The 26,124-nt window shown below is 39.3% G+C and overlaps 1 protein-coding gene across 1 annotated transcript in view; it reads right to left on the bottom strand.

Annotated features, from left to right (window-relative positions):
• The window catches only part of BTK (Bruton tyrosine kinase), a 70,868-nt gene extending 57,258 nt beyond the window's left edge, over positions 1–13,610 (bottom strand). Inside the window, exons 1-2 of the mRNA XM_089685511.1 lie at positions 13,507–13,610; positions 8,687–8,878 (exon numbers count right to left, since the gene is read on the bottom strand). Coding sequence (XP_089541637.1) covers positions 8,687–8,836 — 150 coding nt within the window. The 5' untranslated portion in view covers positions 8,837–8,878; positions 13,507–13,610. The remainder of the gene's footprint in view (positions 1–8,686; positions 8,879–13,506) is intronic.
• Between the last annotated feature and the right edge of the window lie 12,514 nt (positions 13,611–26,124).

The following is a 26,124-nucleotide window of genomic DNA, read 5'->3' as shown; positions in this document are numbered from 1 at the left end:
ATCTTCCATTGCCTTCACCGTAGGTCCCCCATGAGTATGTTTTCCACCTGAGCCTGTTAGAGGCCTACCCTGAAGAATTCACATCCTAAGGCTACAGGCTGACACATTGTATACCAGGGGTGGCCTTTTCCCATCATCCTCTGCCTCAGGCTCCTCCAGCTTTAAAAATTATAGAGGACAAACTAGCCCCATGTCTGCCCCGGGGAGGGTTTTCCCTAGCAGTTAGTAAGGTGAATGAGTCTGGAAGCAGCATTCATGATAGATTAAAGGAGGGATAGCCTGTGTAAAGGTAGGAAATGAGGAGGAGTTTCAAAATTGAAGCTCCTATGCCAAAAAAAATCAGTTCCAGCACTTTCAGTTACTATTACAAATCATATCCTTTCTTGATATTCTGGAAGAATGAAGACATTGACAGAATTTATATCCCAATGTGAGAAGAACCCCCATCTTCTCCAGCTTGTGGTCTGATGTTAGTTAGGCTTCTTGTTTGTTTCAGAAGGATATCTTCTTTTTCCCACATTGCTTTGTAGGCTGTTTCTTTTGAAGAACATTCATTCTGACTTTTTGGAGTACAAAAAATATATTTATTTCCAAATGTTGTTCTATGTTGATTATGGACGCGACTAATTTCCTGCTGCTAAGTGTCCTTCTTGTCCTGTTTGCAAGTGACTTATTTTTTAGAATTGACCCAAGACTTGCTTTGGCCAGAACATAGTGGTACTCCATTCCAGGGAGTTAGGTGGAGACTTCTGTACTGGGGAGGAGGTTGAGGAAGAGCTCTGTACTGGAAGAGGGACGGGGGGAGCTCTGGACTGGGTGGGTGAGGAGGAGTTAGGGGAGAACTCAGTAATGGGGATTTGTGGGGGGGGCTCTATATTGGAGAGAGGGTTTGGAGAGAGCTTAGTATTGGGAGAGGGGCGGGGGGGAGATCTCTGTATTGGGTGGGAGGGAGTTAGGTGGAGAGTTCTGTATTGGGGGGGCTGAGGGGCAAGCTCTGTACTGGAGAGGAGGTTGGGGAAGAGCTCTGTACTGGAAGTGGGACTGGGGGGAGAGCTCTGTAATGGGTGGGGGGAGTTGGCTGGAGAGCTGTGTACTAAGGAGGGGGTTCAGAAGGGGCTCTCTATTGGGAGAGGGGCTGGGGGGAGAACTCTGTACTGGGTGGGGGGAGTTAGGTAGAGAGCTCTGTAATGGGGAGGTTGAGGGGAGAGCTCTGTAAGGGTGAAAACTGGAGGGAGTGCTCTGTACTGGGGGATTGGGTTAATGACAAAGGGACCCTTTCAGTCTGCACTCATTGGAACAATGCATACTTGTGATAGGGCCTCTTTGAAGGTTTGCTACAATTACAATTTTTAATTAATTTATAATTCATGTTTAATGATATAAACTGTAAATGATAATGAAGTTCTGACGATCACCCCTAGGTGGTTGTCTACCTTCCTAGATGGCCACCATGGAGGAGCCCACAGATTTTGTAAAATAAAGAGCTGTTCCTGTTGTCACACAGCTCTTATGACCTAAAGCTCAATACCCACCTTGTTCAAAGATGCAAATCCTTCATGTGTACCTGGTATTAGGTACATTTTGGCCACATGATTAAAATTACATTGTAATAATCGAACTCTACATTGCACTCATAGGTTACCGTAATGAAAATGATATTGTAATAATAGGCCTTTTCATGGCACACATTTGTTTATGACTGAATTGAATATTTGTCTGTGCTCTTTTGTTTTGCCTTGCAAATTACTTTTCACTTTATATTGCAGTGGCAGCTGTGGGTTTACCTTAGGACTGGCATGTCAAACTGAAACAAACCTGGATGGCAAGGCTGGAGTTTGAGAGGAAGAAGCGGCATAAGGAACCAATCAGTGTATGTGCTGACAAGAAGCATGCTGGATACAGAAGAGAGCAGAGTGACGATATGCTCAGTGAGATGAGCTCTGTAATGAGGGAAATAGGAGTGAGAGCTCTGTACTGGGGGGTTAGGGGGAGAGTTCCTTCGCCTTTGATGAAGGGACCCTCTGAGTCAGCACCCACTGAAATGATGAGTATGCACTCGTGGGGTGGAGAGCTCTGTACTAGGGATCTGGGGGGAGAGCTTTGTACTGAGGGAGAAGAGCTCTGTACTGGAGAGCTGGGGGGAGAGCTCTGTACTGAGGGAGAAGAGCTCTGTATTGGGGAGCTGGGGGGAGAGCTCTGTAGTGGGGGAAGGAGTTGGTTGGAGAGCTCTGTACTGGGGGGGGTTGGGGGGATGAGCGCTGTACTGGGAGGTGGGGGGATGAGCCCTGTACTGGGGAGGGTGATGGGAGAAATCTCTGTACTGTGAGAGGGGCTGGGGGGAGAGCTCTGTACTAGGTGAAGACGACTTGGGAGTACAGCTCTGTACTGGATGGTTGGGGAGATGAGCTCTGTACTGGGGTGGGGATGGGCTGGGGGGACAGTTCTGTACTGGGTGGGAAGGATTTGGGTGGAGAGCTCTGTACTGGGGTGGTGGGGGTTGGAGAGCTCTGCACTGGTAGACTGGGAGAGGGGTTGGGGGGAGCTCGCTCTGTATTGGGTGGGGAGGAGTTTAGTAGAGAGGTTTGTACTGGGCATGGGGATGGGGGAAATCTCTGTACTGGAGAGGAGAGCTCTGTACTTTGTGGGGAGGAGTTGGGTGGTGAGCTCTGTACTGGATAGAGAGGAGTTGGGTGGAGAGCTCTGCACTGAATGGGGAGCTCTGTACTGGCCGGAGGGGGTGGGGGTGGTTGGGGGGAGAGGGGGCGAACTCTGTACTGGGAGGTTGGGGTGAGAGCTCTGCACTAGGTGGAGAGCTCTGTACTGACGGTAGGGGGTGGGGGTGGTTGGGGGGAGAGAGGGAGAGCTCTGTACTGGGAGGTTGGGGTGAGAGCTCTGTAGTAGGTGGGGAGGAGTTGGGTGGAGAGCTCTGTACTGGGTAGAGAGGAGTTGGGCAGAGAACTTTGCATTAGCGGGGGGGGGGCTGTTGTGAGAGCTCTGAACTGGGGGGGCTGGGGCGGAGCTCTGTACTAGGTGGGGAGGAGTTGGGTGGAGAGCTCTGTACTGGGTAGAGAGGAGTTGGGTGGAGATCTCTGCAGTAGCGGGGGGTTGGGGTGAGAGCTCTGTACTGGCAGGGGTGTGGTTGAGGGGGAGAGCTCTGCACTGGCAGGGGTGTGGTTGGGGGGGAGAGCTCTGCACTGGGGGCTTGGGAGGAGAGCTCTGTACTGGGTAGAGAGGAGTTGGGTGGAGATCTCTGCAGTAGCGGGGGGTTGGGGTGAGAGCTCTGTACTGGCGGGGGTGTGGTTGGGGGGGAGAGCTCTGCACTGGCAGGGGTGTGGTTGGGGGGGAGAGCTCTGCACTGGGGGCTTGGGAGGAGAGCTCTGTACTGAGTGGGGAGGAGCTAGGTGGATATAAACTATTCGTCTTCTCTTTTCACTGTCCAGTCACAGGCTGGAGGCAGGTCCAGTATGACCCGGACTCAAGAAAGGTGAATTGAGTGATGCTTGTCTCCAGAATGAGGACATCTAGTGGCAGGAGAAAAAAAATTTGTATCCAGCAGGTGTAGTTTCAGTCACATTTTATATTACTCAGGTATGATCACCTTTTGTGCCAAAAGAAGTTAATGTTCAAATAAGTGATGATGTGAATGTACAATATACTGTATATGTAAAGTGCGGCGTAAATTGATGGTGCTATATAAGTACCTGAAATAAATAAATACAAATAAAATAAAATAGAATAAAAGTCAAAGTAGGTTCAGACAGTGACTACATTCCCATCAAACATATGTCAGAGGTTTCTGTCAGACAAAGGGAGCTTCAAAACAAGCTTCTCTAGTGTATGGTCTCTGTACATTACTCGTAGTGCTCTGGGGAACCTTTCTCATGTATTAAAGTATAACTAAAGGCAAAACTTTTTTTTTTCTATTGTAGATTAAAGTGGAGAAGGATTAGAAGCCCTCCCAGGTTTTCAACGCTTTCTGTGCCCCAGTTACAGAGATTCACCCTCTCCTCTTGTCGCTGAAAGCGAAAGGAAAGCCCCAATTTTGGCTTGTTACCTGAACAAAGATGTAGGGGACAATTTTCGGTGAGGACACTGGTGACAACCGGGGATTCCCCTCCCTATGGAGGGATTTCCTCTCACTTCCTGTTTTGGCTGTGGGGCAGGAAGTGAAGGGAAATCTCCCCAATGGGACACAGAAGGCAGAAAATCTGACGGCGATTGTAACGCCCCTGATGTGATGTGGGCTTCGGAAGTGATGGGGGAGGGGCTCTGATGTCATGGGAGGACCTCTGTTGTGAAAGGAGGCTCTAATGTGAAAGGTAGACCTCTGATGTAATAGCGTAACCTCTTATGTGATGGGAGGACCTCTTATGTGATTGGGGGGGGGGGCTCTGACAATAAGGAGGACCTCAGATGTGAAGGGGAGACCTCTGATGTGATGTGGGGACCTCTGACAAAAAGGGTAACCTTTGATGTAAAGGGGTGACCCTGATGTGATGGAGGACCCTTAACATGAAGGGAGACCTCTGATGTGAAATGGGGCTCTAATGTGATGGGAGGACCTCTGATGTGAACGGGGACTCTGATGTGAAAGGGAGATGTGATGGGGGGATTTCTGACGTAATGGGGGGCCTCTAATATTAGGGGGGAACCTCTGATGTGATGGGGGGCTCTAATGTGAAGGGGCGACTTCTGATGTGATGTGGGGACCTCTAACAAAAAGGGTAACCTTTGATGTAAAGGGGTGACCCTGATATGATGGAGGACCCTTGACATGAAGGGAGACCTCTGATGTGAAATGGGGCTCTAATGTGATGGGAGGACCTCTGATGTGATGGGAGCCTCTAATATTAGGGGGGAACCTCTGATGTGATGGAGGAACCTCTGATGTGATGAGGGGCGCCTGAAGTTATGGGGGACCTCTCATGTAAATGGCAAGCAGTTTAAGCACCTGGATTTGACTTGATATCGGCCTTTTACAGTCTCTGTAGATCAGAGTTTGGATTGGAAGAGGAAGAAGCAGCAAAAGGAGTCTTGTAATACCCAGGAACATGCTGACAGGAGGAGAGAGCAAGGTACCAGAAAAATGAGCTCAGTCTGCTGCTTCTCCTTTCACTGTCCACTCAAGAGCTAAAGGAGGGACAAGGCATATACGTGTTTCTTAACTGCCGGAGAGAAAACAAAATCAGATCATCTACCCTTCCACACAGGACTGTGCCATGTGGCACAGCTGTAAAAATCTCAGGACTGGATGGACAAAAAAATACAACTCTTTTGGTTGGTTGAAAAAATATATGGAAAAGAACAGAGGTCAGCCCACCTAAGTGTAGCATTAGAAAGATTTTATTGCTAAAAAGACAAATGAATCACTCAAAAAAAGGTAGCAAAATATGGCGCCTGTCAGAAGCACACCCATGAGGACGAATGGCAGCCCACATGGAAGAAAAATATATTTGAAATATATTTTAAAAATATTCTTCCCAAATACATATATATATATATATATATATATATATACAGTATATATATATATATATATATAAAAATTTAAAATTAACAAAAATTTATTTTTAAAAATATTTTTCATAAATTTTGGAATAAAAACGCATTTCAACAATATATATATATATTGTTGAAATGCGTTTTTTTTCCAAAATTTATGAAAAATAGTTTTAAAAATAAATTTTCAAACATACTGTTTCTTTAAAAATACAAATCTACATTTACAAATATATGCAAAAATATATGTTAAAATTACTTTTTTAGATGTTAAAAAAAAAAAAATCTGAAGAATATATTTAAAAAAATATATATTTTTCATATATTTTGTAATATATAAAAAATGCAATATATTTTGAGATATATATATATATATTTTTTTTTCATGTTGAAATGCATATTTTATATATTACAAAATATATGTAAAATATTTTTTAAAATATATATTTTTTAAATACATTCTTCTGATTTTTTATAACGTATAAAAATGTCATTTTGACATATATTTTTACATATATTTGTAAATGCATGCCAAAAATGTAGATTTGTATTTTTAAAGACATACTGTATATTTGAAAATGTATGTTTAAAAATATTTGTCATATATTTTGTAATAAAAAACGCACTTCAACATAATATATATATATATATATATATATATATATAATTATACAGTATTTACATAGTGCCAATAGTTTGCTCAGCGCCGTACATTACAATGGGAGACAATACATGAGACAGCACAATGACAATACAGTGCGATACACGAGGGGTTCGAATATATATATATATATATATATATATATATATATATATATATATATATATATATATATATATTTAATTTATTGAAATATATTGAATATGGGCAAAATAGCTGTAATTTAAATATATGTCAATATATTTGGGGAGAATATTTTTAAAATATATTGCAAATATATTTCTCTTCCATATGGGAGATGACTCTATTCCAGGAAACAGTCACTGGCCCAAGTGGAAGAAACCACGAAAGCAGGCTCCGGACCAGGGATCAGGAAGCTAGGGATCTCAGTGGAGTGCAGGGCTGGACCGAAACTGATGTCAGACGTTGCCTGAGGGCAAAAGGGGTCTGGCTACGCGTTTCGGAGCTGCCCAGGCTTCTTTCTCAAGCCTCCTCCTGTTCTGAGGTGACGCTACAAGTGTACCAAGATTGTTATTAATTCAGAACGGACTATTTCTTCTTACAAGAACTTTTTGGAACTGTTCAGGCTCCCGTATTTTTTCCCCCTTGGTCCATTACTAAATAAATCTCTTGTACCAATTTTTTTCTTTTCAATTTTTTTTTCCAGAATAAATATATATTGTATATTAAGATTTATAGCACCAATATCTAAGTGTTAGTTCCCCGAGTTGGTACTTCCCTCTACAAACACCGACACTTTGTTCTTCGGTAATTTACTCAGAATATTGCACCATTCACAGCTGTCACGGCTCCAAAAGACACCCTTGTAGTCAGGACCTGACCGGAGTTTAGTTAGCGGCACAGAAGAGATAAAGTTTCATTTGTTTTATGTAGGACTTGCTGCACAAAGCCCTCCTGCATTCAACTGCGTTTGTGCACTGCTGAGCTGAAGGACAAACGGACTTGGAGGGTTCCTGGGAGTCACGGCTGGTCTTCACCAGAGCTCCTTGTACTGGAGATGGGCCATAAACCTCTGGTGGCTCCTGGTTTTCTGAGCTGCAATCTGGTGCCAAGTGCATCAGAAGGGCTATGGCGCAGAGACTATTCACAATGTGGTAGACCAGGGAGTAGTCAGGTCCAGGCAGGGGTCATGACAGGTGGCAAAGAAGAGAGTAGTTAAGTCCAGGCAGGGGTCATGACAGGTGGCAAAGAAGAGAGCAGTCAGGTCCAGGCAGGAGTCATGACAGGTGGCAAAGAAGAGAGTAGTCAGGACCAACCAAGGGTCATGACAGGTGGCAAAAGAAGAGAGAAGTCAAGTCCACAAAGGGGCATGACAGGTGGCATAGAAAAAAGTAGTCATATCCAGGCAGGAGTCATGACAGGTGGCAAAGAAGAGAGTAGTCAGGTCCAGGCCGGGGTCATGACAGGTGGCAAAGAAGAGAGTAGTCAAGTCCAGGCAGGGGCCGTGACAGGCGATAAAGAAGAGAGTAGTCAGGTTCAGACAGGGGTCATGACAGGTGGCAGAGAGTAGTTAGGTCCAACCAGGGGTCATGACAGGTGGCACAGAAGAAAGTAGTCAGGTCCAGACAGGAGTCATGACAGGTGATACAGAAGAGAGTAATCAGGTCCACGCAGGAGTCATGACTGGTGGTACAGAAGACAGTAGTCAGGTCTATGCAGGGGTCATGACAGGTGGGAAAGAAGAGGGTAGTCAGGTCTATGCAGGGGTCATGACAGGTGGTAAAGAAGAGAGTAGTCAGGTCTATGCAGGGGTCATGACAGGTGGTAAAGAAGAGAGTAGTCAGGTCTATGCAGGGGTCATGACTGGTGGTACAGAAGAGAGTAGTCAGGTCTATGCAGGGGTCATGACAGGTGGTAAAGAAGAGAGTAGTCAGGTCCAGACAGGGGTCGAGGCAGGTGGCAGGTAAGAGAGTAGCCAGGTTCAGCCATGGGTCAAGGTAGGTGGAAAACAAGATAGTAGTCTGGACCAGACAAGAGTCAAAGCAGGTGGCAGGTAAGAGAGTAGTCATGTTCAGCTAGGGGTCAAGGTAGGTGGCAAACAAGAGAGAGTACTCAGGTCCAGACAGAGGTCAAAGCAAACAAGATAGTGGTCAGGTCCAGCAAAATGAGAGGCAGGACAAATGCAAGAGAGCAGTCAGGTCACGGGCAGGGGTCGAAGCAGGCGGCAGGCAGGAAAATAGTCAGGTCCAGGCAGGGTAAGTATTATAGCTCTTTAGTTCTGGGGTACCAGCCACTTTAAAGGATGGAGCTTACAAATCTGGCCAGAGGAGAAAGCATCTTTACTGGGAATTCTGGAAGTCCTGGAGGGAGTGAAGGTCCTAGGGGTCCTGCATGGAATCCAGGAACATCCAGCAGGGATCACTGCTGCCAGCCATGTCAGCCCCCCCTCCACCTTCCATTAATGAAGACAAATGGGGCCACAGAAGATTAGATATTATTTTGCCGGTAATACAGGCCCCGACGATTGGATTTATTAGTTGAGGAACCCCAAAATAAGCCTCTTACCCCTCTATCGAAGTCATATTCATAATAGGTGATCTTGGTCTCGGTGAGCACAAACAGCCTCTTCTTGTAGTTGAGGGGCGACGTTTTCCGCTTCTGTTGAGATCGCTTTAGGAAAATACTTTCCAGGATACTATGCGCTGCAGAGGCCATGGTGGTGAAAAGTCTCCGGCAAGACCGTTCCCCAATTTAAACCTTTAATATAAAATAAAAAATACACAATGTGATACGGAATGTTAAAGTACAACTAGAGACTCTCATACCGCAGTCTAAACAAGTTCCAAATTCAGTTACTGCTGGGGAATCTGCTTGGGTTTGGCAAACACAACCAAAAATTTTATACATTTTGGCAAACGCAACCAAATATTTTACACATTTTTGGCAAACATTCAAACAGTTTACACATTTTGGCAAATGCAACCAATAATTTTACACATTTTGGCAAACACATCCAAAAATTTTACACATTTTGGCAAACGCATCCAAAAATTTTACTTATTTTGGCAAACGCAACCAAAAATGTGCACATTTTGGCAAACGCAACCAAAAATGTGCACATTTTGGCAAACGCAACCAAAAATGTGCACATTTTGGCAAATACAACCAAAAATTTTACACATTTTGGCAAACGGAACCAAAAATTTTACACATTTTGGCAAACGCAACCAAACATTTTACACATTTTGGCAAACACAACCAAAAATTTTACACATTTGGCAAACACATCCAAAAATTGTACCCATTTTGGCAAACGCAACCAAAAATGTGCACATTTTGGCAAACGCAACCAAAAATTTTACACATTTTGGCAAATGGAACCACATTTTACACATTTTGACAAACACAACCAAAAATTTGCACATTTTGGCAAACACAAATTTTTTTTTTTTACACATTTTTGCAAACATCCAAGAACTGGCACATTTTGGTAAACACAACCAAAAATTGGCACATTTTGGCAAACACAACCAAAAATTTTACACATTTTGGCAAACACAACCAAAAATTTGCACATTTTGGCAAACACAACCAAAAATTGGCACATTTTGGCAAACACAATCAAAAATTTGCACAATTTTTTTTTTTTTTTACACAGTTTGGCAAACATCCAAGAACTGGCACATTTTGGTAAACACAACCAAAAATTTGCATATTTTGGCAAACACATAAAACATTTTTACACATTTTGGTAAATGCTTCCAAAAATTTTCACATTTTGGCAAACACATACATTTTTTTTTTACACATTTTAGCAAACATCCAAGAACTGGTACATTTTGGTAAACACAACCAAAAATTTGCATATTTTGGCAAACACATAAAACATTTTTACACATTTTGGTAAATGCTTCCAAAAATTTTCACATTTTGGCAAACACATACATTTTTTTTTTACACATTTTAGCAAACATCCAAGAACTGGTACATTTTGGTAAACACAACCAAAAATTTGCACATTTTACAAACACAACCAAGAATTTTACACATTTTGGCAAGTACAACCAAAAATGTGCACATTTTGGCAAATGCATCAAAACATTTGCAAATTAAATTTTTTTTTACGCAAATCCCGTTAAAGTCAACAGGATCAGAGTTCAGATTTAGATCAGATTTCAGTCCCATTTGAACAGATTGCGTGTCCGCAGACTCCTTGATGCACCAGAGACATGCAGCATCACGTCTGCCTAAAATACACCTACCTGTCGGCTCACCATCTTCTGCCGTGTGTAACAAGAATTGAACCGCCACACCACCGCTCAAAGGTTCAAATACAACTTTATTCCAGTAGAAGTCAGGGGTACAATCCAAAAAAAAGTAGTCAATGTGTTTTGAGGGTCCAAACCTCCTCTGCATGTGCAACGGCACTGTCACTGTGTGCCCACATAACAACTCCAGATAAAGACTCCTGCACATTTGCATGAGTGACGTCATCCCGCGCCGACCAGTGAAGATGACTGAACACCAGCAGAAGTGCTAACGAGGGATGGGAACCATTGAAGGAAATGGAAGTTTAGCTCCAGTCCCTAAAATTTCATCCGTAAGCTGTACATGAAAGTAAAAAAAAAACAGTGCTCGTGTGGAATTAATCCCCTCGTCGCATTTGGCAGGCAGAACTGCACGCCCCCCTGAACGCAACCCAAGCAAGTGAATACGGCTGCAACGCAACCACCCCAGGACAGCGTACAATGCCCGCGGTTGTGGTGTAGTGGTGCAGGCTTTTAGGGGTTAAACCAGGGGGCGAGTAGGTGACATAATGCCTGCCTGAAAAGCGATCCGCTGTGGATTGCCCTTCAGAGGGCAAAGCTTGTGTAAATGATACCTTACTATTACACCCTGGTTGAGTTAGGCTGCATTATACCTAGATGCCCAGGCCAAATTTAGGCTATAACCCTGCGCTGTTCGAATGTAAATCATAGATTTAAAATGGAAAAATACCACATTTGGTCCCTACATGGAGATCTGCATTTTAAGAAAATTCCTATAATACTCGGCTCCATCTAGTGGCCAGATGCGGTGTTTTCCATTTTTTTTAAATCAATGATTGACATTTGAACAGCAGAGAATGTTGCCGATTGACATTCACGTTCTGCTCCCCTTCATGCAAAGCGGATGTACATACATCTTCACTGGGGGAAAGGCTACAAATCAACCCCATATATGAGCCGGTGAATAATGCCAGTCTGATCATACAAGATAGAAAAATAAAGAGGGGGAGGGGGAGAGAGCACGAGAGAGAGTGGGGGGCAGGGAGGAAGAGGGAGGGAGGGAGAGAGAGAGAGGGGGGGAGGGAGGGAGAGAGAGAGAGGGGGGGAGGGGGGAGAGGGGGAGAGGGAGGGAGGGAAGGGAGAGAGAAAGAGGGGGTGAAAAAGGGGGGGGGAGAAAGAAGAGAGAGGGGGAGAGAGAGAGGGAGAGAGAAAGATGAAATGAGAGAGAGTGGGGGGAGAAAGAGAGAGAGAAAGAGGGAGAAAGGGGGGGGAGAGAGAGGGAGAACGAGGGAGAGAGAGAGATAGGGAGAAAGAGGGAGAGAGGGAGAAGACAGAAAGAAGAGAGAAAGAGGGAGAAGACAGAAAGAAGAGAGAAAGAGGGAGAAGACAGAAAGAAGAGAGAAAGAGGGAGAAGAGAGATAAGAAAGAAAGAGAGAGAAGAGGGAGAAGAGAGAAAGAGGGAGAGAGAGTGGGGGGAGAGGGGGGGAGAGAAAGAAAGAGAGAGGGGGAGAGGGAGAGAGCAGGAGGGAGAGAAAGAGAGTGGAGGGAAAAAGAGAGAGAGAGAGAGCATGGGGGGAGAGAGAGGAGAAAGAGGGAGAGAGAGAAGAGAGAAAGAGGGAGGGAGGGAAAGAGGGGGGGGGGAGAGAGAGGGGGGAAGAGAGAGCGGGAGAGAAAGAAAGAGAGAGGGGGAGAGGGAGAGCGCGGGGAGAGAAAGAGAGCAGGGGAGAAAGAGAGAGAGCATGGGGGAGAGAGAGGAGAAAGAGGGAGAGAGAGGGGATAAAGAGGGAGAGAGAGGAGAGAGAAAGAGGGGGAGAGAGAAGAGAGAAAGAGGGGGAGAGAGAAATAGAGAAAGAGGGAGAGAAAGAAGAGAGAGAGTGGGGGGGGAGAGGGGGGTAGAAAGAGAGAGGGGGAGAGGGAGAAAGAGAGAGCGTGGGGGGGAGAGAAAGAAAGAGAGGGGGAGAGAGAGAAGAGACAAGAGAGAGGGAGAGAGAAGAGGGAGGAAGAGAGCAGAGAGAGGGGAGAGAAAGAAAGAGAGAGGGGGTGGAGGAGAGGGAGAGGGGGGGGGGAGAAAAAGAGAGAGAGAGAGGGGGGGGGAAAGAGGGAGAGAGAGGGGGAGAGAAGAGGGAGAGATACAACCGCACCGTCTCTTTCCCAGAGCAGTCTGTATTCCTCCTGAGGTCCCCTTTGGGGGGTTTTTCTTTGTATCCCGGACAGTTCTTCTGCCGGTTGCGGTTGCACTCTCACTCTCTCTCTCTCTCTTGCTCGGTCCGCCTGACCTTTGCTTGAGATCCCGGAATTTTCCGCTTCTTAATAAATTACTGAACAGCACTGACCGGCCTATTCAAGGCTTTGGATATCTTTTTACATCCTTTTCCATCTTTATAAAGTGCCCTAACCTTGTTACGCAGGTCTTTTGACAGTTCTTTTTCTCCTATGTGATCACAGTGGGCAGGTGACAGGTACTCTTTATCTCCATAAAGAGTACCTGTCACCTGCCCAACACCATCACATAGAGGAAAAGAACTGTCAAAAGACCTGCGTAACAAGGTTAGGGCAGATCTTTTGACGGTTCTTTTCCGCTCCCCACGGCTCAGCGCCTCCACATGAGAGCTGACCAACGCGTTGACTCTTCACACACAGACATGAACTGCAATTTTAAAAGCCCCAGATGCGGGAAATTAACCTTTTAATTGCCATGGTAACCGTGTGCGTCACCTTATGTGTCTGTACCAAGGCCGAACCTTTCCGGGGGGGAAAGACGACTTTTGATCCGGAGCATTTGGGTGATTTCTGGTATAGTTAGGATTTAAAAAGGAGCCGAACAACAAAACGGCTTTACATGATCACTATCGTTTTATTTGCATGGTCAGTCAGATTTTTCAATATCAGCGCCAAAATGTCACGATTTTTGCCAGGGGAAGCGAACGTTTGAGCGCAACTCTATGCTCTACCACACTTGTTGCCGTTTCGGAAGTTTCCACGATCTCCGCAGCTCTGATCTGTGAAGGTCCCGTCTATCACCTACATCTACTCTCAGTATATCTGCCATCTTAGCACTGCGACAGAAAAGATCGATGAGTGCCAAAGTTAAATCGTGAAAATCGTTCTTCTACTTACAGCACCACATGGGACTTTCCTAGGCGCCGAAGCTCATGGCCCCATTCTCCGTCTGTTGGAGGTTCTAGCAGGCAAAGGACACCATGTAGACTGAGACTCTGCTGTGTTCTGTCTTTATTTTTTTTTTTTTTTTCACAATCCTCCCAGTTCCTCTTTTTAGTTTCCTGTGTCAGCACTGGCTCCGTTTCTCCGTTACAACATGACATACATGGTTCTGTATTGGCAACATGAGTCTGTATAATAGTTGTATAAAAAGTATTCTTGTAAAAATTTTTTTTTTTTTTTTTTTTAAAGTGTGATTTTTTTTTTCTATTATTAGTCTACACAAACCTATAAAATATTTATTTAAAAGCATAGCAGCGAATAAATACAGAATAAATAATACCATTTTTTTTCCTTTTAAATTAAAAGAAAAAAATAAAATGTATGCACAGTAAATAAGAATTAAAAAAAAAAATTAAATAATAAAACCAAATCGCAGTAAATAATAAAATAAAAAAAAAAATGAAAAGAATAAATATGTAAAATAAATCAATACAAGAGACTGTTCTAATTCTACAGCAAATAAATTATATATATATATATATATATATATATATATATATATATATATATATATATATACACACACATATACACACAGTATATACATATATATATATACATATATATATATACACACATATACATACATATATATATATATATATATATATACACACACACATATACATACATATATATATATATATATATATATATATATATATATACATATATATATATATATATATATACACACATATACATACATACATATATATATATATATATATACACATATACATACATATATATATATATATATATATATATATATATAAAGAAATACATTTAAAGAATAAATAAAATATATGCACAATAAATAAAATATTTTTTTTAAGATTAAATAATAAAACCAAAGCGCAATAAATAACAGAATTAAAGGAAATTAAATGAAAAAAATACGTAAAATAAATAAATATATGCACAATAAATATTAAAAGAATAAAAAAAATAATAAAACCAATGCGCAATAAATAAATTATTTTTAAAAAAATGAAAAGAATAAATAAATATGTAAAATAATTAAATACAAGAGATTGTTCTAATTCTACAGCAAATAAATTATATATATATATATATATATATATATATATATATATATATATACACACACACATATACACATATACATACATATATATATATATATATATATATATATATATATATATATATACACACACACATATACATACATATATATATATATATATATATATATATATATATATACATATATATATATATATATATATATACACATATACATACATACATATATATATATATATACACATATACATACATACATATATATATATATATACACATATACATACATATATATATATATATATATAAAGAAATACATTTAAAGAATAAATAAAATATATGCACAATAAATAAAATATTTTTTTTAAGATTAAATAATAAAACCAAAGCGCAATAAATAACAGAATTAAAGGAAATTAAATGAAAAAAATACGTAAAATAAATAAATATATGCACAATAAATATTAAAAGAATAAAAAAAATAATAAAACCAATGCGCAATAAATAAATTATTTTTACAAAAATGAAAAGAATAAATAAATATGTAAAATAATTAAATACAAGAGATTGTTCTAATTCTACAGCAAATAAATAAAAAAAAATGAAAAGAATACATAAAATAAATATATGCACAATAAATAATAAAAGAATAAAAAAAATATATATAAAACCAATGCGCAATAAATAAAAAAAATATTTTTTTTAAAAATGCAAAGAATAAATACGTAAAATAAATAAATACAAGAGATTGTTCTAATTCTACAGCAAATAAATTATATATTATATAAATATATGTACCGGAATATATTATATTATATAAACCGGTACACCTGTGCAAGACTGAAGGGGAGGAGCCGGTACACCTGTGCAAGACTGAAGGGGAGGAGCCGGTACACCTGTGCCAGACTGAAGGGGAGGAGCCGGAAAGACATGTGTAAAATGGAAGGGGAGGAGAGGGTACACCCGTGCAAGATTGAAGGGGAGGAGCTGCTACAACCGTGCAAGATTGAAGGGGAGGAGCCGCTACACCTGTGCAAGATTGAAGGGGAGGAGCCGCTACACCTGTGCAAGACTAAAGGGGAGGAGCAGGTACACCTGTGCCAGACTGAAGGGGAGGAGCCGGTACACCTGTGCAAGACTGAAGGGGAGGAGCAGGTACACCTGTGCAAGACTGAAGGGGAGGAGCCGATACACCTGTGCAAGACTGAAGGGGAGGAGCCGCTACACCTGTGCAAGACTGAAGGGGAGGAGCAGGTTCACCTGTGCAAGACTGAAGGGGAGGAGCCAGTACACCTGTGCAAGACTGAAGGGGAGGGTGGAGGGAGGATTTAAATCCCAGCTACATCTTTCAGCAAAATCCACTTCCTGTAAAATGACAAAACCCACTCCGCATTTTCTGCAGGAAATTTGCATTGTAGTTTCACCTGATTTGCCTAAATGGTGTTTTGTTCCAGCAAAGAGGAATACGCCAGAGGACGGAGGGAACGCCTGCGCAGAGGACGGAGGGATCGTCTGCGCCGAGGACGGAGGGAACGTCTGCGCCGAGGATGAAAGGACAAGACTTCGGATGCAAATGAGAACAAGCCGTGGTTATTCGGTGACGGTTCCAGGCCGCCATTTATTGGATTTTGTTTTGCAATATGAAACTATTCCAACGTTTGGTGTCGGGAGGTTACAGGATGTTCTGATTCAAAGCAGAAAACATTTCCAGTTTTCCATTTTCGCCACCTGCTGGTCATTACTCAACACTGCAGTTCCAATCTCTGCGGCGCACACCTACCCTAATCAAGACCGCTTAAAGCGTATCGCTTCTTGGCCTTTTGGCTAATGCAGGCCATCCATTGATCGAATTCCGAACAAATTTTCTTTAGAAAATCAGACATTTCTCGCGTTTTGTAATGCGATGGCGCCACCATTGAATTCGAAATTCGACCAACCAAGCCTTCCATTTCACCTCATGTGGCTACAGAAAAGAATTTTCGATTTTCAAAAGATTTCCAACACGCCTGATCACTCAAATTCGATGGTCACATGAAAATCGTCCGTTTCTGTGACCCACTGATGGTGCAAAATTCGAAAGAAAATGCTTTCGGAATTCAACCCGTGTATTTTTTTTCCCTCACTTAGATGGAGCGTGTGGGCCTCAGGCCTGCCCTGACTTCTAGGGGGGAGGATGTGTGGCCCTCAGGTTCTTTCCTATCCCGATCCTTGGGTGGGTCTCTCTTCGACCAAGTACTTGGTGGTCAGCTTCGTCTGATCCCAAGGAAAGGGGTTTGCTAGGCCTTCTGGCTTGGTGGACGATGTTGGAACCTTTTCTCCCTGTCAGGAGCCTTGAACCCTGGGAGGATCAGGGTAGAGGTCCTATCCCTTTGAAGGGTGGGCTAAAAGCCCACCCCTAAGTGCACTTTTTGGGTCAGTGTTTTTGCACTTGCACTTTTTTTTGTACACTTAGGCCCCTTTCACATGGGAGTTCCGTATGTCCGTTTTTCATCTGTCTGCTTACGCATGAAAACCGGACCCCCATGTATTTCTATGGACTAGCGGATGTAAACGGATGATCCTCTGTTCACATCCGTTAATGTCCACAGCTGTTAACATCCGGTATTTTGAATGGAAGAAAACCCTAGTTTTCTTCCATTAGAAAAACCAAAAGGGACGGAAAACGGATGTAAACTGACGAAAAATGGATGTAAACGGACGGAAAACAGATGTAAGGCCCCTTTCACACAGGCATTCCATGTTTTTCCATCAGCTCAGTCCCGTTTTTGTTAGTTTACATCCGTTTATCATCCATTTACATCCGTTTTTCGTTCATCCCGATTTTTGTTTTTATCGGAAGAAAAATAGGGTTTTCTCCTGTTCAACAATACGGATGTTAACGGATACAGACATTAATGGCTGTAAACAGATGATCATCTGTTTACATCCGCTAGTCCATAGAATTACAGGCGTGTCCGTTTTTCATCTGTAAACCGACATACCGAAAGCCTATGTGAAAGGGGCCTAAACGGACAACAAATGTAAACGCAAGAAAAACGGATGCAAGGCCCCTTTCACATGGGAGTTTCCAAGAAAAAAAAACTAATCAGTTTTTCATCCATTTTTCGTCTATTTACATCCGTTTACATCCATTTGTTTGTTTCCATAATTTTTTTGTTCATTTTTCGTTCGATCCTTTTTTTTAAAACGGAAGAAATTTTTTTTCTTCCATTCAAAAAAAACAGACATTAACAGATGCGGACATTAAGGGACGTAAAGATGATCATCCGTTTACATCTGCTAGTCCATAGAAATACAGGTGTGTCCGTTTTTCATCTGTAAACGGACATACAGAACGCCCGTGAAAGGGGCCTAAACGGACAAAAAACAGTTGTAAAATGGACAAAAATGAATGAAAATGGACAGAACAGATGTAAACGGATGTAAGGCCCCTTTCACACAGGCGTTCTCTTTTTTCATCAGTTTAGTCACGTTTTTTTCCCAAGAAAAAAACGACTCAATTCAAATCAGTTTTTCATCGTTTTTTTAATCCGTTTACATCCAGTTTTCATGTTTACATCCGTTTTTGTTCGTTTACATCCATTTACTTCATTTTTTTGTCTGTTTACATCTGTCTTTCCTGTTTACATCAGTTTTTCGTTCGTTCCGCTTTTTAATGAAAGAAAAATAAGGTTTTCTTCTGTTCAAAAAAGCGGACGGTAATGAATGCGGACAATAACAGATGTAAACAGATTATCATCCATTTACATCCGCTAGTCCATAGAAATACAGGAGTGTCCGTTTTTCATCTGTAAACGGACATACGGAACACCCATGTGAAAGGGGCCTAAACGGCCAAAAAAGGATGTAATCGAACAAAAAATGTAAGGCCCCTTTCACATGGTGTTCCGTTTTTTTCATCAGTTCAGTCACATTTTTTTCCAAGAAAAAAGTAATCAGGTCACATCAGTTTTTTGATCTGTTTACATCCATTTTTCTTGTTTCCATCCATTTTTGTTCGTTTACATCCGTTTTTTTGTTCGCTCCGTTTTTTTTTTAACGGAAGAAAAATAGGGGTTTCTTCCGTTCAAAAAAACCAGACGTTAACAGATGCGGACATTAACGTATGTAAACAGATGATCATCCGTTTCCATCCGCTAGTCTATACAAATACAGGCACCTGCTTTACATCTGTAAACGGACATACAGAATGTGAAAGGGGCCTAAACGGACAAAAACGGATGTAAATGGTCAAAACAGATGTAAGGCCCCTTTCACTCACGCGTTCCGTTTTTTTTATCAGTTTAGTCACGTTTTTTTCCAAGAAAAAACGTATCAGTTCACATCAGTTTTTCATCTATTTACATCCGTTCACATCAGTTTTTGTTCGTTTACATTGTTTGTTTACATCCATTCAGATTGGTTTTGTCCGTTTTTTGTTCGTTCCGTTTTTTTTAAACGGAAAAATAGGGTTTTCGTCCGTTAAAAAAAACGGACGTTAACAGATGCGGACATTAACGGATGTAAACTGATGATCATCCGTTTCCATGTGCCAGTCTATAGAAATACAGGCGTCTGTTTTTCATCTGTAAAACAGACATACGGAGCGCCCATGTGAAAGGAGCCTGAGCGGGTAAAAAACAGATGTAAACGGAAGAAAAACTGATGTAAACTAATGAAAAAACAGATAAAAAATGATGTAAACTAATGAAAAAACAGATAAAAAACTGATGTAAACTAATGAAAAAACAGATAAAAACTGATGTAATCTAATTAAAAAACAAAAAACTGATGTAAACTAATGAAAAAACAGATAAAAAACTGATGTAAACCAATGAAAAAACATAAAAAACTGATGTAGTCTAATGAAAAAACAAAAAACTGATGTAAACTAATGAAAAAACAGATAAAAAACTGATGTAATCTTTTGAAAAAACAAAAAACTGATGTAAACTAATGAAAAAACAGATAAAAAAACTGATGTAATCTAATGAAAAAACTGATGTAAACTAATGAAAAAAAGATATAATACTGATGTAAACTAATGAAAAAACAAATAAAAAACTGATGTAAACTAATGAAAAAACAGATAAAAAAACTGATGTAAACTAATGAAAAAACAAATAAAAAACTGATGTAAACTAATGAAAAAACAAAAAACTGATGTAAACTAATGAAAAAAAGATATAATACTGATGTAAACAAATGAAAAAACTGATAAAAAAACTGATGTAAGCTAATGAAAAAACAGATAAAAAACTGATGTAAACTAATGAAAAAACTGATGTAAACTAATGAAAAAACAGATAAAAAACTGATGTAAGCTAATGAAAAAACAGATAAAAAACTGATGTAAGCTAATGAAAAAACAGATAAAAAACTGATGTAAACTAATGAAAAAACAGATAAAAAACTGATGTAAACTAATGAAAAACAGATAAAAAACTGATGTAAACTAATGAAAAAACAGATGAAAAACTGATGTAAACTAATGAAAAAACATGAAAAACTGATGTAAACTAATGAAAAAACAGATAAAAAACTGATGTAAACCAATGAAAAAACATAAAAAACTGATGTAGTCTAATGAAAAAACAAAAAACTGATGTAAACTAATGAAAAAACAGATAAAAAACTGATGTAATCTTTTGAAAAAACAAAAAACTGATGTAAACTAATGAAAAAACAGATAAAAAAACTGATGTAATCTAATGAAAAAACTGATGTAAACTAATGAAAAAAAAGATATAATACTGATGTAAACTAATGAAAAAACAAATAAAAAACTGATGTAAACTAATGAAAAAACAGATAAAAAAACTGATGTAAACTAATGAAAAAACAAATAAAAAACTGATGTAAACTAATGAAAAAACAAAAAACTGATGTAAACTAATGAAAAAAAGATATAATACTGATGTAAACAAATGAAAAAACAGATAAAAAAACTGATGTAAGCTAATGAAAAAACAGATAAAAAACTGATGTAAACTAATGAAAAAACTGATGTAAACTAATGAAAAAACAGATAAAAAACTGATGTAAGCTAATGAAAAAACAGATAAAAAACTGATGTAAGCTAATGAAAAAACAGATAAAAAACTGATGTAAGCTAATGAAAAAACAGATAAAAAACTGATGTAAACTAATGAAAAAACAGATAAAAAACTGATGTAAGCTAATGAAAAAACAGATAAAAAACTGATGTAAGCTAATGAAAAAACAGATAAAAAACTGATGTAAACTAATGAAAAAACAGATAAAAAACTGATGTAAACTAATGAAAAACAGATAAAAAACTGATGTAAACTAATGAAAAAACAGATGAAAAACTGATGTAAACTAATGAAAAAACATGAAAAACTGATGTAAACTAATGAAAAAACAGATAAAAAACTGATGTAAACTGATCCGTTTTTTCTTGGAAAAAAATGACTGAACTGATGAAACCCCCCCCCCCCCCCCAAAAAAAAACGGACCGCCCATGTGAAAGGGGCCTTACTGGGTTTTTGTTTTTGTGCACCTCCGCGGCTTCCAAAAATAAAAAACAAAAAGTGTAATTAAACCCCAAGCCAAATTGTAATATATTACAGCTTACTATTCCTTAGATGTGTTGGCTGCATCAGATTCCTTTATTTTCACATGAGGATCCTGTCATTAACACTCCAACTATGTGAAGTGACCGGCCTCAGGCGATACACAGAGATGAAACAAATCCTCCTACATAAGTTGTACCTGTTTATCAGCCGTCTTCTCTTCATCCGTTCAAAGTGCTGAATTCATAAAGCTCGCTGGAGAGTTAAAAAAAAAAAGTGGGTGGAGAGCTGAAATTACACTTTGCAGAGCACATTGAGGAGAGCTCTGACAGCTGATTGGAGGGAAGGGTGTTATTAAAACGCACCGTGTGCATGGAGCCTTAGGGTGTTTGTTTTCCTTTATATATGTGAGCTGATTGAGGAATGGGGTTCCCTCTGTCTATGATAAAAAATTTGAGCTGACTGAAGATCAGGGCTCTCTCTCCATTTTATGAGCCTGCTGCTGTGTGCAAATGATGACAACAGATTTGCGCAAATGCGCACATACGCCAAACAGTTGCAGCTTAGTTACACATTGGCTTCCTGGGATAGCTGTGACATAGCTATCCCAGCAGTCAGTGGGGCTCAGCCTAAGCCAGAAACCCAGAAGTGCTGCAAAAATAAATACAATCGGTAAAAAAATAGAATACAAAATGTTTAAGTCCTCGTGCACACGGGACGTTTTTTACAGCGGCTGTTTTTGGCTTCTGACGCTTTTTCCTACAGGCAGTAAACCCCCCAGCATGTCATCCTATGTGTCCATGCACACGTAGACTGTAATCAACGTTTTTTGGCTGGAAAAAAAACCCAGGACTTGTGGGTTTCTAGAGGAGATTTTTTAGCTGTAAAAATGCTCTAACGCGTGGCAAAACGCTGTAAAAAATGCAGCAAACCAGCGTTTTTGGACTTTTTTTTAACTAAAAAAAAAATATATATTTTTTAAAAAACTAAAAAAAAACGCAAAGCAAAAAAAAGTGGCAAACCACCATTTTTGGACTTTTTTTGACTATAAAAAAAATTATCTTTTTTGGTAAAAAATGCAGCAAATCACCGTTTTTGGACTTTTTTTGACTAAAAAAAAATATTATCTTTTTTGGTAAAAAATGCAGCAAATCACCATTTTTTGACTTTTTTTGACTAAAAACGCTCTAACGCGTGGCAAAACGCAGTAAAAGAAATGCGGCAAACCAGCGTTTTTGGACTTTTTTTTTTACTAAAAAAAAAATATATATTTTTTAAAAAACTAAAAAAAAACGCAAAGCAAAAAAAAGTGGCAAACCACCATTTTTGGACTTTTTTTGACTAAAAAAAAAATTATCTTTTTTGGTAAAAAATGCAGCAAACCAGCGTTTTTTGGACTTTTTTTGACTAAAAAAAAAATTAATCTTTTTTAGTAAAAAACTAGAAAAAACGCAGCAGACCAGTGTTTTTGGACTTTTGACTAAAAAAAAAATCTTTTTTTTTGGTAAAAACTAAAAAATGCAAAAAAAGCGGCTAAATGCTAATATAAAAACACTAAAAAAACACAGAATAACTCATGTTTTTAACGTGACTTTACACAGAGAACGTTACCAGCGTTCTTAAAACGCCCCGTGTGCGTGGAGCATAAGTTTTGTATAAGAGGATTTGTCAGCTTGCGGTGGTGGAGCAGTAAGGGATCTGTCTTTCACATAGGAGTTGTGGCCTTTGGTGTGTGCATTGCCCAAAAAAAAAAAAACTCAAAAAAAAGGTACTTTGTAAATTATTTTAGAAAAAAAAGGGAAGCAACGAGAAGGGCTTACAGAGTCAGTTTTTTTAAATCGAAAAAAAACAAACAAACAGTTGGAAGATGGAATGAGTTTAGTTGAAAATAAAAACTGATAGAGACAAAAGACGATAAATTCCCGGTAAATCCCGAATATAAATAGAACGGCATACAATAGGAAGGAAATGACACGTATTTTCCAATAGCTGATAAAAATATAATTTAATGCAGAACACAAATATGAAATCGTAAATCCAACATTTGGGAACGTCATCAGGACACGGTGGCGGAGCAGTAAGGGATCTGTCTTTCATATAGGAGTCGTGGCCTTTGGTGTGTGCATTAATCAAAAAAAGCTCAAAAAAGGTACTTTGTAAATTATTTTAGAAAAAGAAAGGATGCAACGGGGAGGGATTACAGAGTCAGTTTTTAGAAAATGAAAAAAAAAAAAAACAAACAGTTGGAAGATGGAATGAGTTTAGTTGAAAATAAAAACCGATAGAGACAAAAGACGATAAATCACGGTGAATCCCGACTGTAAACAGAACGGTATACAATAAGCAGGAAATGACACGTATTTTCCAATGGCTGACCAAAATATAATTTAATGCAGAACACAAATATGAAATCGTAAACCCAACATTTGGGAACGTCATCAGGACACGGTGGCAGAACAGTTTTTTTAAAATTAAAAAAAAACAAAAACATAACAGTTGGAAGATGGAATGAGTTTGATTACAAATTAAAACCGATAGAGACAAAAGACGATAAATCACGGTGAATCCCGAATGTAAACAGAACGGCATACAATAGGAAGGAAATGACACGTATTTTCCAATAGCTGACCAAAATATAATTTAATGCAGAACGCAAATAATAAATTGTAAACCCAACATTTGGGAACGTCATCAGGAGACAGTGGCGGAGCACTAAGTGATCTGTCTTTCATATAGGAGTTGTGGCCTTTTTTTGGTGTGTGCATTGATCAAAAAAAGCTCAAAAAAGAAAAAAAAGGGAAGCAACGGGAAGGGATTTACAGAGTCAGTTTTTTTTTTAAAAACAAAAAAAAAACAAACAGTTGGAAGGTGGAAAGAGTTTGGTTGAAAATAGAAACCGATAGAGACAAAAGATGAGAAATCCCGAATGTAAACAGAACGGCATACAATAAGAAGAAAATGACACGTATTTTCCAATAGCTGACCAAAATATAATTTAATGCAGAACATAAATGTGAAATTGTAAACAACATTTGGGAACGTCATCAGGACACGGTGGCAGAGCAGTAAGTGATCCGTCTTTCATATAGGAGTTGTGACCTTTGGTGTGTGCATTGATCTAAAAAAGCTCAAAAAAGGTACTTTGTAAATTATTTTAGAAAAAGAAGGGAAGCAACGGGAAGGGCTTACAGACTCAGTTTTTAGAAAATGAAAAAAACAAACAAACAGTTGGAATATGGAATGAGTTTAGTTGCAAATAAAAGCCAATAGAGACAAAAGACGATAATTCTCGGTAAATCCCGAATGTAAACAGAACGACATACAATAGGAAGGAAATCACACGTATTTTCCAATAGCTGACCAAAATATAATTTAATGCAGAACGCAAATAATAAATTGTAAACCCAACATTTGGGAACGTCATCAGGACACGGTGGCGGAGCAGTAAGTGATCTGTCTTTCATATAGGAGTCGTGGCCTTTGGTGTGTGCATTGATCAAAAAAAGCTCAAAAAGGTACTTTGTAAAATATTTTAGAAAAAAAAGGGAAGCAACGGGAAGGGATTTACAGAGTCAGTTTTTTTTAAACAAAAAAAAACAAACAGTTGGAAGGTGGAAAGAGTTTGGTTGAAAATAGAAACCGATAGAGACAAAAGATGAGAAATCTTGAATGTAAACAGAACGGCATACAATAAGAAGAAAATGACACGTATTTTCCAATAGCTGACCAAAATATAATTTAATGCAGAACATAAATGTGAAATTGTAAACAACATTTGGGAACGTCATCAGGACACGGTGGCAGAGCAGTAAGTGATCCGTCTTTCATATAGGAGTTGTGACCTTTGGTGTGTGCATTGATCTAAAAAAGCTCAAAAAAGGTACTTTGTAAATTATTTTAGAAAAAGAAGGGAAGCAACGGGAAGGGATTACAGAGTCAGTTTTTTTTAAACAAACAGATGGAAGGTGGAAATAGTTTGGTTGAAAATAGAAACCGATAGAGATAAAAGACGATAAATCCCGAATGTAAACAGAACAGCATACAACAGGAAGGAAATTATACATATTTTCCAATAGCTGACCAAAATATAATTTAATGCAGAACAAAAATGTGAAATTGTAAACAACATTTGGGAACGTCATCAGGACACTGTGGCAGAGCAGTAAGTGATCCGTTTTTCATATAGGAGTTGTGGCCTTTGGAGTATGCATTGATCAAAAAAAGCTCAAAAAGATACTTTGTAATCCCTTCCCGTTGCTTCCCTATTTTTTCTAAAATAATTTACAAAGTATCTTTTTGAGCTTTTTTTGATCAATGCACACACCAAAGGCCACAACTCCTATATGAAAGACAGATCACTTAGTGCTCCGCCACCGTCTCCTGATGACGTTCCCAAATGTTGGGTTTACAATTTATTGTTTGCGTTCTGCATTAAATTATATTTTGGTCAGCTATTGGAAAATACGTGTCATTTCCTTCTTATTGTATGTCGTTCTGTTTACATTCGGGATTTACCGAGAATTATCGTCTTTTGTCTCTATCGGCTTTTATTTGCAACTAAACTCATTCCATATTCCAACTGTTTGTTTGTTTTTTTCATTTTCTAAAAACTGAGTCTGTAAGCCCTTCCCGTTGCTTCCCTATTTTTTCTAAAATAATTTACAGAGTCAGTTTTTAGAAAATGAAAAAAAAAAACAAACAGTTGGAAGATGGAATGAGTTTAGTTGCAAATAAAAGCCAATAGAGACAAAAGACGATAATTCTCGGTAAATCCCGAATGTAAACAGAACGACATACAATAGGAAGGAAATCACACGTATTTTCCAATAGCTGACCAAAATATAATTTAATGCAGAACGCAAATAATAAATTGTAAACCCAACATTTGGGAACGTCATCAGGACACGGTGGCGGAGCAGTAAGTGATCTGTCTTTCATATAGGAG

This window comes from Staurois parvus, unplaced genomic scaffold (genome assembly GCF_062004578.1).
Source record: "Staurois parvus isolate SC_StPar_1 unplaced genomic scaffold, SC_StPar_1.0 ptg000377l, whole genome shotgun sequence".
Classification (NCBI taxonomy): domain Eukaryota; kingdom Metazoa; phylum Chordata; class Amphibia; order Anura; family Ranidae; genus Staurois; species Staurois parvus.
The sequence above is the reverse complement of the archived record's forward strand: the minus strand, read 5'-3'. Positions and strand labels throughout refer to the sequence as shown.